At 42.3% G+C, this 18978-nt stretch overlaps 1 protein-coding gene across 1 annotated transcript; it reads left to right on the forward strand.

Moving 5' to 3' along the window:
- The first annotated feature begins 159 nt into the window (after positions 1-159).
- Positions 160-15772, forward strand: stk24b (serine/threonine kinase 24b (STE20 homolog, yeast)). Its single transcript, XM_049569829.1, has 11 exons — positions 160-984; positions 3817-4047; positions 4441-4497; positions 6066-6174; positions 6496-6653; positions 9929-10114; positions 10211-10359; positions 10610-10733; positions 10933-11001; positions 13242-13378; positions 13659-15772. Exons 1-11 carry the CDS (start codon positions 943-945, stop codon positions 13693-13695), a joined length of 1299 nt encoding a protein of 432 aa, XP_049425786.1. The 5' UTR covers positions 160-942; the 3' UTR covers positions 13696-15772.
- The last annotated feature ends 3206 nt before the right edge of the window (positions 15773-18978 follow it).

The raw sequence follows: 18978 nt of genomic DNA on the forward strand, positions 1-18978 counted from the left end.
TCCTTAGATGTGATCATGAATTGCACAGTCATAATAAAACAATTTAATGTAGCTCTCTCTGTATATCACTGACTCATAATTTTTTTGGGAAACCTCGGTCCATGCAACTCGCATCAGCACCTGAGAGAGCAGTCAGGATGTTGCTGTTGATCCGGATCCGGATCCGCCCAGCCAGGCGTCACAGCTCCGACAAGATGGCCGAGAGTACAGGACGAAAGTGAGGGAGGAAACAAAAACACTGGCGAGCTATCCTTGCCGCAAATGCCAGACCTGTAGAGCTGCCGAAGACAAGTTAGTGCAAAGATAAAAAGCTGGGTCATCGGTTTGTTCAAGACTCCATTCTGTGGGTGACATTTTCGATATGCAGACCAATCGTGCTCCAAGCCAGCCCGCTGACAGAACGTTTGTCAGGTTGTCTGCGTTAGCTAGCTAGCTAGCGAGCTAACCATGTTAGCTAGCTGACAACACCGTTTGCGAGAGAATACGCGTTGAGAAAGTGACAGTGGGGTAATTTTGTTATAATTAGTTGTTGCTACTTCTTCGTTTCTGACAGCTACAATTTGTTTCAGCAGCATTACTTCCCTGAGTGGGAAATCGGATTTAACGCACTAGTTGACGCTTAGCCAGCGGGTTAGCAAACTAACATTGCGGATTTCTTGCTTGCAGCTTCGGAGTTAGCATTAGCAGACGGCTGTTAGCTTGCTCAGCTGTTTTGGGTGACTTGGGGTTGTTCCGACACAGGAGAGGTACACCAGCGTGTGTGGAAGGACATTTTCTCTCTGCATAAAAGTACCTGGGACGGCTCTCAGTAGGCCCGTGTGACCAGGAGCCCTGGAAGCTTGCTAACATTAACGGCACCACAGCCGGGACTGTAAACAAGTGAAGCCGAGGACAGCTCAGCCCTGCGTTTTTGGACGAGGCGCATATCCAGGCAGCATCACCATGGCTCATTCTCCAGTTCAGGGTAACCTGCCGGGGATGCAGGTAAGACTGATGTCTTTTGGATTTGTTCCGCAATAAGTAGTTCACTGCCAGAACACAATGTACACTCTCTGACTCCCTGCTGTGTGTTTGTGCAATGCACACCTATGCAACTCTGTGACTTTGAGCATCTCAAGTACACCTCGTAAACTCTACAACTCCCGAGGTCGGAAGCATGTCAGAGATCGTGTACTGATGTGTATTCGTGCTGCATTGATTAGGAGAAAATGCATGCTCGGTGTGTAACTGATGTCAATATTGATTGAAAGAAAAAATGAGAAATAAAGGTCCATGATAGCAATTATAATTTATATGGAACGCCAGACATTATAGTGAAAAGCTAATTTACATCTCTGCTATGTCATCATTATTAATGTTATGTTGTCTGCCAGCCTCTGAATGCCACATCTCTGCAACAGAAAGATTGAATGCAAAATTCCGATATTTCAGCCGTGACTTGAAAGCAATAGAGCTCCCTGAGTCCCCTGTACAAAGAAACTATTATGCACACATGAGCCTTGTTCTTGCCTTTGCTGCTATCTTTAGGATTTTGCCTGTAGGGGATAATTGTGTTCGGCAGATAACTAGAGGAGATAACTGTTCCTAAAGTAAACTGCCTCATGCACCAGATTATATTCCCTGTGCAGGCTTGTTAGCAGATTTCTCTGCTTTGGAAGTAAGGACATGCAGACTCAGAACCTGGGGGAGGATGCATCAGAGGCAGACAAACTGCTGGGATTTTGGCACCTATAAAACCCTCAGCCCATCTAAAACATAATAACTCATGCTAAGTTGTAAAGAAGTTTTTGCTGCCAGTCAGGTGAAGATTGTATGTAGCGATTATTCTTAAATTAAACCACAGGACACAGAAGCACAGCATTTTGAGTTGAATTCTAAATTTCAACGACTGCTGTGAGACCAGTTAAATGTAAGTTGTAAATCTGGCAGGAAAAGTCAGTATCTTTAACTTGAAGCTCTAGTGCCAGTTTGAATCCTTGTCCCCAAACAAAGCATCTTAATTGTTTTAATAAAATATGACTCATCAATTTATCACTTCTGTATCACACTTTACATTACACTGCTCAGTTTCTGAAATATATCTCTTTCATGGCACCAAAAGGATCTTCACTGCTGAGATGAGGATCCCCTCTTGCATGAGGCAGCTGTTAAATTTTTGGCTGTCTCAAAACGGGCATATTGACCCTTTCTCTGCTCAAAAGAGGTCATAAAAGGAAGTTGTTTTTGTCGGCTCCTGCTCTTGTGTTTCCCACATAACAGCCTCTGGAGAGTTAAGTCATTTTTGTTCACTTCCTGCGGCATTCAAGTAGTTTTTTCTTGAGTCAACACTCACATACACATGCTACAGTGTGCTGCTCCAGAAAAGTTGGAAATGTGGTTTGTAATTGGTTCACTGAACACATGTTCAGCATTTTCCCTTACTCATAAACACTTCAAAGGTCCACCTAAGCTTTTTTTTTTTTTGTCTGACCATTTTAACACAGTTTGGAATCATGCATCAGTGCTTGATTTGTGTTTCCTGTCCTTACGGCCTCAAGAGGAGTTATCATTGCGTCTCAGAGTGCCAAGGGTCATTTGGGCTGTAAACAGAGTATGATGTTAGAGATTGTTCATCATTGCATCTCAGCACAAACTGGCTCCTTTACAAATACAGCACTTTATCTGTCCAAAACCCAGGCATATGTAAAATCTTTAATGGCATGAGATTCAGCATGAGATTCTGCATGAGGTTTCATGCTGACGTCACCAAATCAATATAAATACATTTAATTTAAACTGTTCATGATAGACTTGTATATTTTTATTTAAGTCATATCAAATTTAGTTAAATTAACTCCTCTCCATATGTCTCTCATGTTTGTTTGTTATGGATTAGAAAAGTAAACCATCTACACTAGGGCTGGTATGCATAAATTCACTCAGAGTCAGGAGCGCACCATCAGGCAATTCATATCAGACAAATGTTTAGGTGATCATATTGGCATATTTTGCAATGACAACTATAAACCCCCTTAAGCCTCCCACAAAGGCATGATACAGTGCACTGCTACTGCTCCAAAATCCTGGATACTGTTAGAGAGGACAGTCTTCTAGCTACCTGTAACTGCCATACAGTCCAACGTTAGGTGTAACCGTCAGAACAACCATCAGAACCTCAAACGAATCTTTTGCCTGGACCCGCACAGAGTCTAGGATTGCCACTGCTCGGAGTAAAATTTTGGCCTTAAATGTGTCAGAATTCTATGAATGACATTTTTTTGTCATTTTTCAAGCAAAAATGCCAAAAACATTGCTGTTTCAGCAGCGCAAACCATAAGATTCCCTGCATGTGTCTGCTTTTATCAATTTTTATTATTGCAATTTGAATATCTTGGGCTTCTGTACTGTTGGTTGGACAAAACAAGACATTTGAAGACATGTCAATGGACTGATTTTCTGACATTTTATGGGATTAATAAGAGAAAGTGACTAGCCAATCATGAACCACCTGTACCAAAGGTACAGCAGGGTATTGGAAAAAATCTATTTAAGGAGCATATTTGTGTTATTTAAATTCCTTTTAACGTGCCTGTTATCCAACTGTTACACTCTTTCCCTTTCATTCTCCTGTGTCTTTCTCTCTGTGTACACAAACACAAGGTGCTGTAATGAGTGAATTAATGTATCCTGTAAGAATGGCACCCTGCTGGTGTTTCCTATTTACTCCCCAACATTCAGTTCTTTTCAAACATTCCTTTTTCTTTCCTTTTCTTTTGTTTGTTTTAAATCCACCTTCCCTTTCCTCCCCTGCTTTGTTCCCCCTCCCATCACCGCCAGAACGCCAAAGCTGACCCAGAGGAGCTGTTCACCAAGCTGGAGCGCATTGGCAAGGGCTCGTTTGGCGAGGTGTTCAAAGGCATCGACAATCGCACACAGAAAGTGGTGGCCATCAAGATCATTGACCTGGAGGAAGCGGAAGACGAGATTGAAGACATTCAGCAGGAGATCACAGTGTTGAGCCAGTGCGACAGCCCCTTTGTCACCAAGTACTACGGCTCATACCTGAAGGTGATGCTTTTACATATATGATGTCACAGGTCAAAGTTATAGCCATAGTGATATGAATTAAGAGTTTTTTTTCATCGGTTTTCCCCTCAAAGTGAGCAAATGGGATGAGACATAAAAAGGATTTCTCTTCCTCTACCCACTTTTTCCCCAAAATAATCCTAAATTAAAAAGGGATTAGCCTCATACAAATTCAGACACCCACCAAGCCCTTATTAGTGTCATCACGACTTGTTTTGGAATGCACCTGGCTCTTGACGCTTTGCAATAAGCCGGCAACCATCTTCATAAACAAGCTATGAATATGTCTCCACAAATGCAACCCAGTGCTTAATGACCCCCTTTTGCTCATCACTGGGAGCTCATTCTCCTGTCTCTCTGTCTCCACTGTTTCAGGACACAAAGTTATGGATCATTATGGAGTATTTAGGTGGAGGCTCAGCATTAGATTTGGTAAGTGATTCCTGCTTTGGGTTTTTGTTGCACTGGGGAATGTGATTGCTGGAGAGATACACGTTGATGTATCTGACACTTTTGACAGCCTCTCTTATTTCCTTAATATTACGAAGTGCTGCTCTCTGCAAAGTAAACATACAGTATGACTGGAGTGGGCTTTAGTGACAGCAACGCCCCAGTATCAGGGGTAACTGCTGCAGGGTCGATGAGTTAGCTGGGGCGATGCACATATGCAGGCACGCACAGCCAGACTGGCTTACCACAATTCATTCTCTGATCAGGACGCCATTACTCCACTCCATCTTTACATATGTATACACACCAAGTGGAAACCTCGGGGGCTGATAAATGAAGCCAACAGTAAGTGCCAAAAACAAGAAAAACTGCAGTTCTTTGAAAGGCCACTTGAAGTTCGCTTCAGAGGCCAGTCAATCTCTGTAGACCTCCATGTTACAATGTCCAACTTTACAGCAGAAATAACCATGCTGCCTGGTAAAAAAAAAAAAAAAAAAAAGTTTTGGTCTCTATAGCTAATTTCCCTATTTCATAACAACTGTACTGGGGATTGTGATGTGGCTACCATGTTGGAAATGGTCGACAGAAGCATCAGGCACCAGCCCAACCAGCTTTTCCTATTACACAGCTAAACAATGTGCTAAAATATGTTTCTGAAAACATGTGAGGTGACAAATAGGCAATAACAGAATATTAATTCATATTTGATCAGCGCTGCCTAGTTTAACAGTTTGAGTTCACAAGCAGTGATTGACGTGATTCACAGCTGCGATAGAGACTCATTGACTCTAATTGGTTGTATTTGTTCACATGCAATAAGGTCATTAGAAGCACTACAAGGCAATAGAGTAGCCAGAGGAGTATCATTTTTTTCATAGACCTGTCTCATTAAGTGCTGTGTAAATATAGTGACACTTTAAACAAACATGACAGTTACAAACTGCAGCTCTAAATACCTCCTTTGCTGTGTCATGTGGCACATCTGCTCGTTTTCTCTGAAGCTTAATAACCCCAATATTACATTTCATAAAAATGATAGTTTCCTCTGACGTTAGCGGAGGCATGAAACGTGGCGCCTCCATTATAAAAATTGTGAAAAACGCCGAATATGCTTTTCCTGTCATATCTCCTCCTTATGTGCTCACACAGGTTTCTTTTTTCTCCAGAGATACAGTTGCTACACATATTCAATAGAAAGACAGGAAGGAAGAGAACATGAAAGAGAAAAGAGGAATAGGTAGAGAGGGGAAGTAATTAAAAAACAAACAAATGTATGCCGCAGAGGAATAAGATATATCGTCGTTATACTTGTTAGTAGATGCATTCATTGTTGGTTTGGCTTTTTTCATGGGATTTAACGTGAATAAGGAAAGTTATATCACCAGACGTATTCTTTAGTGTAGTTTAGGTAAGCTGCTCCTTTCAATCTGAATCAAAGTCGTGTGTTTAGCTTTAGATGCTCTACTGTCAGCCCTGTAGAATGAATAATTGTCCCTAGAGGCTCAGCTGACACCCACAGTTTATGGTCTTTGTTTGTTTTTCTTCTAAAGATGGAGCCTGGAGCTCTGGATGAGACCCAGATCGCCACGATTCTTAGAGAAATCCTCAAGGGCCTGGAGTATCTGCACTCTGAGAAGAAGATCCACAGGGACATCAAAGGTAGCGGGCTGACTGAGAGTGCTGCTATTAGAGGAGGGAGGTTTCAGCTCACTAAATGGCATCATTGAGCACACACAAATATCACATAGCATGTTAATGGTACTGACGTCCACTTATGGTTTCATTCATTATATAGTTTGTATTTCATCAGGGAATTGAGATGATGAACCTCTGCAGCAGTTCACTAAAAGGCTTTTGACAGTTGTTGCCTCTTTATTAAATAAATTGGCGATGCTTATAAATGGCGTCGGCAGAAGTGTCTGAAGATGTGTGTTCTGAGCTGCATCACATCAAACCATCCATCTGTGCTCCCCTCCACAGCTGCCAACGTGCTTCTGTCCGAGCAAGGAGAGGTGAAGCTGGCAGATTTCGGTGTGGCGGGACAGCTCACCGACACTCAGATCAAACGCAACACCTTTGTAGGCACGCCCTTCTGGATGGCCCCTGAGGTCATCAAACAGTCAGCTTATGACTCCAAGGTAAGGTCAAAGACGATGAGTCATACACTCTTTTCACTACATTGATTTTTTTATTCCTCCACAAACAGTACTGACAACTGAGTACTAACTACAAATACTTTCTCAGTATGTAAAAACAAATGCTGCTGCTATTTGTGACTGCTTTGCAGCTGGAAAGCATGTTGTGTTACTATGACAGCAGGCAGCTATGCGCTGTCGTTGCCAGTATAGGGTTTACACCTGGTATTAATATAGGTGATCAGATTAGGGTTGGGCGATATATTAAAAATTTCCAACCGGCCACCGTCAGCCCATCAACCGGCGGTTGCCGATATATTCGGCAGTTGTGTGTGTGTGGCGGAGAAACAAAAAAAAGAGGGGGGATGTTGCATTCATGTGATGTCGGAAAGAATCGGAAAAATGACTTTCAGAATGGGATAATTCACATGAACGCCACCTCATGTCAGAAAAACAACTCGGCAACTCGGATCTCCCGACACCACATGAATGCAGCAAAAAAAATGCAGTGTGCTTTGCGAGCCGACTCATGTCCAACATGGCACGGAAATATCTGTGCATACCGGCAACAAGCACGCCATCAGAGAGGGTGTTTAGCACGGCTGGTAACATTGTTAACCATATGCGCACTTTGCTTAAGCCAGATATGGTTCACATGCTCGTTTTCCTCTCCAAAAACATGTAAAACACTGTGTTTTTGAGTTAAAGACAGCGCAAAGGGACTTTATTATTTTATGTGATTTTTGCACTTTATTTTTCCATTGTTCTTCGTTCGTAAGTGTCACGTCAAGCGTCTTGTTATTACATATATTTGAGTTACCTACAAGTTTACTGTACTGTTTGTCATCTACTCGCTTTCAAATGTCCGCCACGGACATTTACACAATGTCATGGATAAACATGGGTAAATGCATGAAAAAAAATCATCACATATCACCTCTGATAAGGGTTTATTCATTAAAAAACACATTGTGCTCATTTACCACACTATTTTGTGTAGTTTTATCTGCTGGAGGGTCGCGTAGGGGAGTGTAGCGCGACAAAAATAGAAGAGCATCCTAAAATAGAGAGTTGTCGCGCGGCAGACGGGGGTTATCGCGCCGCTCCCGTTGCCGGCGGAGCCGCTGATTAACAGGGGGGCGAGCTGCTACAGGACTCGCACTGCAGGCATGTCGCGCCGCTGACGTGCCCGGTGGTCTCCGGTAACTTTCAGCTCCGCCATCACTGACGTGTTTTGTGAAAGACTCGTCGGAAATCAGTGTGAAGCTGCCAGTTCCAATACGCACACACTTTGAATTGTGCTCTACATAGTAATTATGGACTACATGTACTGAGTTGAATTCTGTGGAGACAGACCATTAATTTAGCAAAATAAAATGACAAAAATTGCCCAAAAAATCGCCAAAAATGAAACCAACCGTGATGGACTCAGTCGATTTGCGATTGGTGATATATTCATCCAATCGCCCAAGCCTAGATCAGATCAGCTTTAAGTGCAGGTGTGAATGCACCCAGTGCATCCTCAATGCATCTTGAGATCCAATCACTCAGACCACAATAAGAAAGTGACTCAGACCACATTTGGAGGTCCGCATATGGCCACTTTCGTTCAGCAGTGGGTATGCTGATGTGTCCAGGGCCACACTGAAGGACTGCCTACTCAGCTGACGTCCTTGCATATCAACTCCCTGCTGGTACAGGCAGCGCTGACGGCTGTTGTCCCCCCCCCCCCCAGCAAATCGTAGAGTTTGGTACCTACCAAATGACATTGGTACTACAGAGTACCGACTCATGTTAAATCTATTGGTGCCAAATGTCAGTACCTGAGAGTGCATCTGAGAGAGACCGACGGGTGTAGACAAGAGGCAGAAGTGCTGCAAAGCTCCTCAAAGCCTGGAAGCCAGCCACGGAGCTCCAAGGCTGGCGACAAAGCTCTGCTGAGCCCCAGGATCAATTTCAGACACGAGGTGGAAGTGCCCCAAGCCAGGAAGCTGGCCACGGAGCTCTGCAGCCACTCCACTGGCCACTCGGTCAGCTTACCAGTGGGTCAAAACTATTACTGTCGCGCTGACCTGCACCGACGGTTTTGGCGTCTTGTCTGTTTTCTGTTTTTCTATATTATTTTAGTAAAGGCTTAGTGTCGCTGCTAAACTAGCAGACACACACAAACACACTCGCCCACTCACACCCACACAAGCAGACAGATAGATTAGCTCTATGTGTGATTAGAAAATAACAGAGGAATAGAATAGTGTTTTAGTTTACTACAACACCCCAGCAGCTTTTATTACAGAGAAAGTGAAGTACTGAGAAAGGTACCGTTAGGTACAGGTACCAGGTGGTACCCATCCCTAGGGAACAGCGACTTCAACTCAAAACCAACACCACAACGGGTCAACTCTGCTGTTAAACTCTTGAGTAACGTTAACTGTGTAATGCCAGCAGTTAGCCCTGTCACTGTGTGTATGCAGGTCGACTCACTAGGAGTAGTCTCTTAGTGGTGCGCATAGCATGACAAATCTGCCATCATCGAAAAACAACACATTTGGTCTTTGCAAACAGAAATGATGTACATGTAGTTTGCATGTAAAGCAGGGAGGTGAGAGCCGATCACAAGTGAGACACGCGGAAATGCATTCAAATGCCAAGTGCGAACAGACAGACTCAAGCTGTCCGCTTGTGATCAGATCACCCAAGGCGCACATAAATACCAGCTGTTAACAGGCTTTTAGTTGCTGCGTAACTGCATCATATTTTTAATACAGTGGTTTAAGTTTTTTGGCTTATTTCTCCCACTTGGATGTTTCAGCACGTTAAAAAATTCACGGTTTAAAACATCAAACTTACAGCTTATAAAGAGTTGAAATAAATCTTGCAGCACCTGTGGCTCATCATTATTGGTCCCATGTGGAGTTTTAGACCTTCAGGAGTGCTATGAGCCAACCACAGGGCATTCGCTTTGGCATGACTGACTTTTAGTCGAATTTTTTGCTGTTTTACTACATGTACTCAGTTATTTTGAGCACAGCTTTGGCTGCTGTACCTTCCTCTGTTGAGAGGTCAATGATTTCTACAGAGGTTTAGCTCAGAACACTAGAATTAAAAAGCAATATAGAGCATATAATAAGCACCATAAGGCTGAAGTCATACAATGACAGGAAAAAAGTTAAAGAAGAAGTGGATTACTGTAGAGATTCTATTAGTAGCTCTGATTGTTGGTTAGCTTGTATAGATATTATTCATACAAAGATACTACCATGTCTCTCTGTGTGTTTCAGGCTGATATCTGGTCTCTGGGCATCACAGCCATCGAGCTGGCAAAAGGTGAGCCGCCCCATTCAGACCTCCACCCTATGAAGGTTTTATTCCTCATCCCAAAGAACAACCCGCCCACACTGGAGGGCAACTACAGCAAACCGCTCAAGGAGTTTGTCGAGGCCTGTCTCAACAAAGAGCCCAGTTTTGTAAGTAGCATTTCATATTGAAAGATTTTTTTTGTGTGTCTGCACAGAGGATGTTTCTTCTGACCGTATCATGTGTTCATCTCTACGTTTCCACAGAGGCCGACTGCCAAAGAGCTGTTGAAGCATAAGCTGATCGTCCGCCATGCGAAAAAAACCTCCTACTTGACTGAGCTGGTGGACAAGTACAAGAGGTGGAAGGCAGAACAGTCAAGAACCACAGAGTCAAGTTCTGATGAGTCTGACTCGTAAGTCTGACACCATCCTCCTTACTTGTGATGTTTGCCTTTTTGTTTCTTCTGCATGCAGCTCTTTTACTCCGATTTGAAAAAGTGCTAAAGTCAATTTGACACAAACACATCCTGCTGCAGGAGAGAAACATCCTCAGTGCTGCTTTCCTCCCACATTTGTTATGATAGGCTTTAAGCACTTAACATGCATGACTTCATCACCCATCCTGATAAATGCTCAAAGCCGCTTTAATACCTGTCCAATCAGAGAGCAAGATGGCCAGGCATCGGGCGGGAACGACTTTGGCAGTGACGACTGGATCTTCACCATCCGAGAGAAGGACCCCAAGAAGCTACAGAATGGGGAGGGACAGTCGGGGGCAACAGACCAGGTGAGGCCTTCATCTCACTGCAACAGAACAACATTGATATTGGGCATTATTTCACAAGAACTAATCCATGGTAAAATGGTGTGATGTTATTTGGGCAAATACGCAGCTAATTTTAAATAATTCCCCCTAAGGTGAAGTTGCACTAATTTAATTTCCTTCCACTCTCCCTGTTCTCATGTCTGTCTCACTCTGTCTACAGACAAAAGACATTCCAAAGAGGCCTTATTCACAGAGCCTGGCCACTGTCATCTCTCCTGCATTAGCTGAGGTAAGGAGCTTTATCTGATAGAGGTGGGGGAAATAATCGATTCTTAGACGCACCGCGATGAGGACATGGACGATCTGGCATCAATTCACGAATGTCAGAAATTGATTATCTAAATTTTTTGTTAATATCAAGATGTTGATGGAATGAAGGAGGCGTAACTCAGCCGTGAGACCAGCAGACAAGCACAGTCTACAGCGCACCACAATCAACTTGCAGTTTATCTTCACAAAAGGCAGCGGTTGCTTATTTTAATTTAATATCTAAATGATTACATTTGCGAGGCAAACGTGAAGTATATTGTATATACTTTCTACGCCATCACCCAAAGACGAACATTAAGTGGAGCAGCGATCACCATGTAAACAAATGAGACCAGACGATCAACACACACACTGCAACATTAAAAAAATTAAACCAACTCTGTGGTGAAGAAAATAACTCTCTGCTTAGTCTGTTGCACTTCAAAAACCATGTGCATGGCCCACTCAGCATCCTAGCTTTTCCTGGAGCTAATGTGCAGCAGAGAAGCTGCTCTCCACTGCTCGAGACGTTAAAACAACACAGTGTTGCACTCCGCCTCCCCCTCATACAGGCAGGAGACTGTAAGCTGCTTTAACATTAATTAATTCATTAATTAATGCAGTTAACGTTTACAAATAAAAAGGCTTCGGACCATTTACTACTCAACAGTACATGAATTGTATACTATTTCCAGTGAATTTTACAGTATGTAAACACTGACATAAATATCCCACAGTGGGTTAGTATGAGCATCCACAGATAGATACAGTCCAACTGGCACTTCCTGGTTTAAAAGTAACTGTGTGGAAGCTTTCTGGTTATAAGGTTGAAGGGAAGATGGACCTGTACTAGAGCCACACTGAATGTAAGTGAATTAATTTGTTAAAGTATGGATCACCACAAATGCAGTACGCAACTTTTTAAAAGTAGCAAGTAGAACAGAAATCAAAAATGTTGATGCGTCAAGATGCATCTGAATCATTTTCGAATCATGAGGTGCTTGGAGATTCCCATCCCTACCATATGATAACCAACAGACCGGCTGGCCACAAATCAATCTCCCTGACACTCACAACTGGACAATAAAGAATTTTATTGCATATTGTGATTAAAAAAAAACCCACTCACAGTAAGTTGATGTTGGTTTCCATTGTCAGGATAATTGTGAATATCGTGTCCAGTAGCACCCAAAGACGCCCTTCATCCCTTGCATTAAAAAGCCTTTTGGGTGATGGGGTTGCAATTAGATAGTGCTTGACCACATCAAAGTGCAGGTGTGACTGCAGCCAAAACGCATTGAGGATGGACTATGATCTGCCAAACCACATCCAGATGTTGTCAGGGATGCACTGTGACCACACCCAACACAAGTGTAAATGCAATTGTGTTTTCAATTCAAATACAGCTGGGTGGAAATATTGTGCACGACTGTTATAAACCAGTGCAGCAGCAGCAGCAGCAGCCATTAGCCAGTTCTACTAACTTGTCATGCTAGTAGCACTGCACAATATCCCAAAACGGAATGTGCTTTGCCCTGAAGGGTTGTTTCTCTGAAAGCATGCTGAACACACTGCCAAACAGAAGAATTGGGATAATTATTATGTAGAACGATGTCATCAGATTCAGGGCTGGGTACCAACAATAAGAGAGACTCTGCAAAAACCAGCTGTGTGTACAGCAAATTCAAATAATGCAAAAGATCTCAATCAACCATGGTGTGTTTTGTATCAAAAGATATGAAGCCATTTCACATAGTTGAAAAACTGGCTTTTTAAGATTTCTTGTCATGAAAAATTGTTTTAAAAAATGTGTGTCCTTTCTGTGAGGCAAGACAAATATTTGTCTCTTAACAAAACATAAAGTTAAATGATTCCAGTATGTTTAAGTGTCATTTTAAGAGCTTTAAGCATATTATGATGATTATCAGGATAATATTGTGAATCAGAATTATTGTGGCCAGGATATACATGACCAAAAATGTTCATTTGTCCCATGCCTAGTCATGACTAGGCCTATGTTGAATGTAGTGAAATGTTACTTTTGTACTTTGTGCCTCAAACTGACTTTTTGGGTGCTTTCACAGAAAACGAACTCTGGTACGTTGACCTAGAATTATACCCTGATGGCTCCCTGCTCAGATCAAATTGGAGATCTCATCTTATCTGTATTTTGTCAGTCTAATCAAATCTCGGCCTCCTCTCCTTTCCCCTTGCTACCAGCTGAAGGCGAGACAGGAGCAGGTGAATGGAAACCCCATGGTCCTGGATGAGCTGAGGCAGGCCATCCTGCTGGCTGAGGAGGCCTATCCTGGCATCTCCGATTCCCTGGTGGCTCACATGGTCCACAGGCTCCAGAGGTAACATTTGACTCTGATTTTGTGCACAAAGCAGAATCCTCATCATATAATCCAGATTAGGGATGTCAGTTTTGGTCAAGTTTCCGTTCGATAGCCTTACACCAATTAACCGGTAATTAACTGGTTAATTTTGTAAGAAAAAACGCATACAAGAGAGTTTAGTTTGGTGCCTCATTGACTCAGTGAGCTTGAGTGCTGCATTTTGAAAAGCTATCCATTTATATGTTTTTTATGCAGTAGATGACAATAATTTATCATTTTTGTTTTCCTTTTTTTGTAGTTTCTCCACAGGTAGGACGTCCTCCTCCACCCCCTAGTAATTGGCTCTCTGCCCCAGCCCTGCTCTCCCATGCCCCCACCCCCCAACACCACAGCCAGGTCAGAGGGTTAAAAGTCAGGGGTCAAGTCATTCAATACCAGCTGACCGCGTTTGACCTCCCGTGTGGGGGGGGGGCTAATCTAGCCTGTAAAAATTACTGAACTCCAAAGCGGAGCTACTTTCGAGAGGATAAATACAGGGGGCAGCAGAGCCCATGGAATCGGCTGTGATGGGACAAGACTCAAAGTCAGAGCAAGCCCACCAGTAAAACAGCAACAGCCAAGTCAGACTCTGGGCTCTGTATACGCAAGACTTCCAAAGCCTCACACCATGGAGTCTCTACATGGAATTTGTTCGACGAGGAGCCGAAAATCTCCCCCAAAATCCTAGACAAGACTTCAGTCCCCCTCTTAATGCAGGCGTCATATCCCCAGAACCTCTGAAAGCATGCTTGATGAACCTGCAGGGATATTATCTTAGTGTGCAAGCTGCGTGTGTGCGTGCTTAAATGCACAACATGTGTGTGGGCACCTCTGCGAGCGTGTGTGTGTGTGTGTGTGTGTGTGTGTGTGTGCGTGTGCGTGTGTGTGCACGTGTGCTCTTGCGTATGTAAGACTCCCTGTTAAGGCAAATTGCAGCATTCTTAATGAAACCTCAGGTAAAGTGCTTTAAGTGGACTTTGTCCTCCGAGGCAGTGGGAGGAGGAGGAGGAGGAGGAGGGGGTAGGGGCGTCGCCAAGCTGTACATGATTACAAGTTGTCATTGCGGGAAATGAATCACTGTGTACAAAATGGTCATGCGCATTTTGTAGATACTGATAATGTTAAAAAGTAGATATTTAAAGATTTCAAAAGTTACTCCAACAGAAAGAACAGAAAATGCCTTGCCTTTTTGAGATACACACATCTACGTTCTGGCATTTCATCTGAGATTTAGTTTCTTTTACTTGTCGGTGAATGATATTCAGTTCAGTATTCATCAGTGTTCTCCTTATAAATGACTGAGTTCCAATCTTCCATTTCAATCACCTGCTGAATCACCGAACTAACTATGATACTAAGCTTATTTGTTTAGAGGCAGAAGCTTTTCCTTTGTTTTTGTAGTCAGGGGAGAAGCTGCTGCTTGTACTTACGTTTAGACAATTTAAGTCAGTTTTGAAATTGTTTAGGACAAGAATGGAGGTAGATCTGTGTTGGCAGCGGCTCTTAAATAACAGTATTGAGTGGAGCTGAGGACAATTACAAGGGGAAACCACTGAGCGTGGTTGATTGCTGATATTATGTGAAGTATTATTTTTCCTTGGCTTGTAATTTATCCTTAGCGTTACTTTAAAAGTGGAGGCGAGGAAAAACTGGCAAGGACCATCACAGGCAATCCCATCATGATACGTGCTCATGGCCAAACTAAGCTGCAGACCAGGACGAGCCAAGCTGCAGACATCAACGCCATCCTTATTTCCTCACTCCAGACATTTCTGTTCTCACTTCCACACCACGCTAGAAGTGCCATGTCCTCTTTTATGCTCTCACCAGATGTTTGTAGTATGATTTGCACCTTTTTGTTTTTGTTTTTTTAATTTTCAGATCAGTTTTTTGCACTTTGAAAGTGTGTCGAGTATTTAAAGAAACACGTAAGAGGAAAAAAAAAAAAAAAGAAAAAAGTCGCTAATAGCCATGTTTTACTATATATGTTTACTTAAGAGTTCCAGAATTTACTACTGTGCTAATGCAGCAATAATGTTGAGGAGTTGCATCAAGACGCACTTGTCAACACAGGGATTGAAAGAAATAAAGAAATATCTGATATTTTTATAACGGCAAAGAGTTAAGTATGGAAATATGGAATGCTTTATGGATACGGGCACCTGCCTCGGGCAAAAAAAAAATATCTATACCTTACAGAAAAACATATGCTACGGAAATAACTACAAAATGTGTACATTTGGTCTCCTTTATCATAGCTGACAGTTTATAGTACTGTATATAATCTTTGCTTGTGTCATTTGAGAATTCCCAAGTTAAATGTAAGCTCCTTGTAAGCTTTCAAAGTGACATGAGAAATAAAGATCTAATGCTAACTGAGCTTTGTTGTGTGTGCGTCATTATCTGGAAGCATTAAAAACAGTTTTTAAAAAAAGACACACATCCCAGTATCCAATGAAATGGGTGCTGGGTCAAATAACAATCTAGCAGAGCAGAAACAAATGGATCCGCACACAAGAAGCTCCCATGATCAGTTTCTGGAAGCACCAATGTGCCAAAATGCAGCTTCACAGAGCCACTGGCATAGTTAAAGGCTCATACTGTGCATGCCAATACCAAAACTACCATATTATTTAGTATGCCAGAAAAATATAAAGCATGTCTCAATATATAATATGTTAACGCAGTGTGTCAAAAATACCAGGATGTTGTACTACATCCAATTGGATTTTGCAGTAATCAAGCCAGCATGCTTTTGCGCAGAGGGAGGTATTTCATCGAATGAGCCACTAACAAACAGCAGTCAGAAGCCGCAATGATGGATGACAGTGGACGCAAGTGCCTGATAAGTCCAGTATAGGAATATTAATTATTTAAGTGAACAAAATAATCATAACCCACATCAAAAGGACATAAGTATGAAAAGAACAATGACAGAAATGCCAGTGTAATTTTACTGCCATGAATATGTCTGAATCTATGTCCACAGTTATTACTTAAAAGTTAAACTACATACATTGCAAAGTAACAACAGCAGAGCTCTCTGGGTTGACCTCCATCTCTGGCTATCTTGGTGAATGATGTTTTGTTGTATCTCCAAGGTAACTGATATATATGAGCAAGGGGTCAACATTTAGGGTGCAATGTTGCGACGAAGTAGTATGTCCCAATTGTGTGCATGCTGCATAAAACAGTTTGTACTTTGTAAGGGCAGCTGCAGTACCTAAGAAAAGTTAGAAGATAAAATGTGTGATTCAAAACAGCTCGGAAGTGTTTGTAAACTGAGGACACAAATTGTTGAAGTGTTAAAAGTGAAATTCTTTCTCATTCTTGCTTGATATATGACTTCAGTTGCTCAACACTCCAGGCTGTCTCCTGTCATATTTTGTGCTTCATAATTCACCACACATTTTCAATGGGAGATAGGCCTGGACTAAAGGCAAGCCAGTCGAGCACCTGCACTCTTTCACTATGAAGCCACGTTGTTGTAACATATGCACAGTGTGGCTTGGCAGGGACATCCCAGAAAAGGACGACATCTGGATGGCAGCAGACTCATCAGGGTAGAGAAAGGTGACAGAGATGTAAACCCCATAGAGAGGGTCTGAGGGCATGCTCCCGTGGCGAGTTTTTTTTTTTTGTTTTTTTTTTTAAATATCAGCATGAACATAGACTGAAAACTATCACTATATGAGCGTGCAGAGCAGGTCTAAAATTGTATTAAAGCACATTGTACTACGTCGTAGGTAGTAAAAAATTAATGTGAATGAATTCCAACTGCTGTTTGATCAAGTAAAACAAATCTTAGATACTACGTTTTCAACTGCCACTTAATCTTAAAGGAAAACGGTGACAATTTGCCCCCTTCTCAGGTGGGTCCATGTCATTGGTCCGACATCCCATTAGTTCGACTGTCCGCGGTGCTGAACGGCTCCCGGCGGGCGTATTTCTACCTTGATGCCGCGACCGGCTCTGGGTCAGCTGGGAAAGGCTTGAGGCGAAGCAGGCTCACAGCTTATGTGTTTGTCACTTTCTTTTTCATTTTAACCCACACCATGATCTTTTCCTAACCCTAACCAAGTGGTTTTTGAGCCTAAACCTAACCAGACCTTAATCACAGGGCATCATGATGATTTCGGAACAATGGGTTTAATATGGTCGGAACAATGGAATGTCGGATCAATGGGCAGTTCCCTTCTCAGGTGACATAATTAGCCTGTAGCAGGCATTGTCTTAAAACTAAATCATAAGGAACGTAGGTCGATTTTAGCCAATTGTCCACATTTTCTCATTTAGTTCAACAAAATGTCAACACTGTGTAAACATTCAAGATGGCTCGTATATTATACTGTAAGAGATGAGGCACTTATATACTGGCATAATGTCAAGGACTGTGACCTGTTCACTCCTTCACTGCAGTTTATGCTCGTATATACAGGGCGGGCACAACGGACAGGCTCAACATTGTGCATTGTAGCGGAGCTCGTGCACTTGACCATTTGATTTAATCCGTTATTCGGGCAGTGGAAACTCGCTTCCGGCGCCAAACAAACTCGGTCGGCCTCCGCCTCGCAACATAATGAGAGCTGAACAGGCTGCACCTGCTGCTAGCTGGCACTTCAAATTATGTTGTTATTGTCGGCAAAAACGTTAACGAGTTGTCCCGGAGCGCCAATAAAGGTGGAGTTTGATATAACAAGTGGTATGCTAGCTAGCTGACATTAGCCTCCATGAAAATACCGTAACGTACGTCCAAATGGTGATGGCTAACGGCTAACGTTAAATCAAAGCAACTTAACCTTATCATTCCCAAATTGTAAACATCTTCATAAAAGCCAATTAAGATTATCATAAAGCTACTGTAAGAGATTCTTACCGAAAAGGTCCAGTGTTCAGAGTTTAGTGGTCTTCAGCAGTGAAGTTGCAGAAACTTCTCCGGTGTGCCAAGTGTGTAGGATAACTACGGTAGAAAACGGGAATGACCCTATCTAGAGCCAGTGTTTTTTATTTGTCCGTTCTGGGCTACTGTAGAAACAACATGGCGGACTCAATGGAAGAATTGCTTCAAATGTATAAATAACTTTTTTTAGGTCATAAAAACACAAAGCTTTTGTTTTAGGGTAATTATAAACTAATAAAAACATAGTTATGAATATCAACTAACATTTCTGCTGACAGATGCCCCTAAATCATACACACTGGACCTTCAAGGCATACAGCCAGTGACTCTGTCCTTGATGACCCAGATTTGCCCATGATACCAAAGATACTGGATTACTACGATACTATCATCTGTTAACCATGTAGCCCCCTGTTGGTTTTTTGTGCATCTCACAACTTTCCCTGTCTTTTGTTGCCCCTGTCCCAACTACTCTCATTTTCAGGTAATTGTGCACAAAATAAAACTTAACTTATTATTATATTCAATTTCTGCCAATATATGCCCCTAAATCCTACACATTTGACCTTTAAATATCTTGTTTCTGTGCTGTATTCAGTTGAATATAGGTTGAAAAGGATTTCCAAATCATAGCATTGTTTTTGTGTATATTTTACACAGCATCACAACTTTTCTGGAA

This window comes from Epinephelus fuscoguttatus, linkage group LG24 (assembly GCF_011397635.1).
Source record: "Epinephelus fuscoguttatus linkage group LG24, E.fuscoguttatus.final_Chr_v1".
In the NCBI taxonomy this organism is placed as follows: Eukaryota; Metazoa; Chordata; class Actinopteri; order Perciformes; family Serranidae; genus Epinephelus; species Epinephelus fuscoguttatus.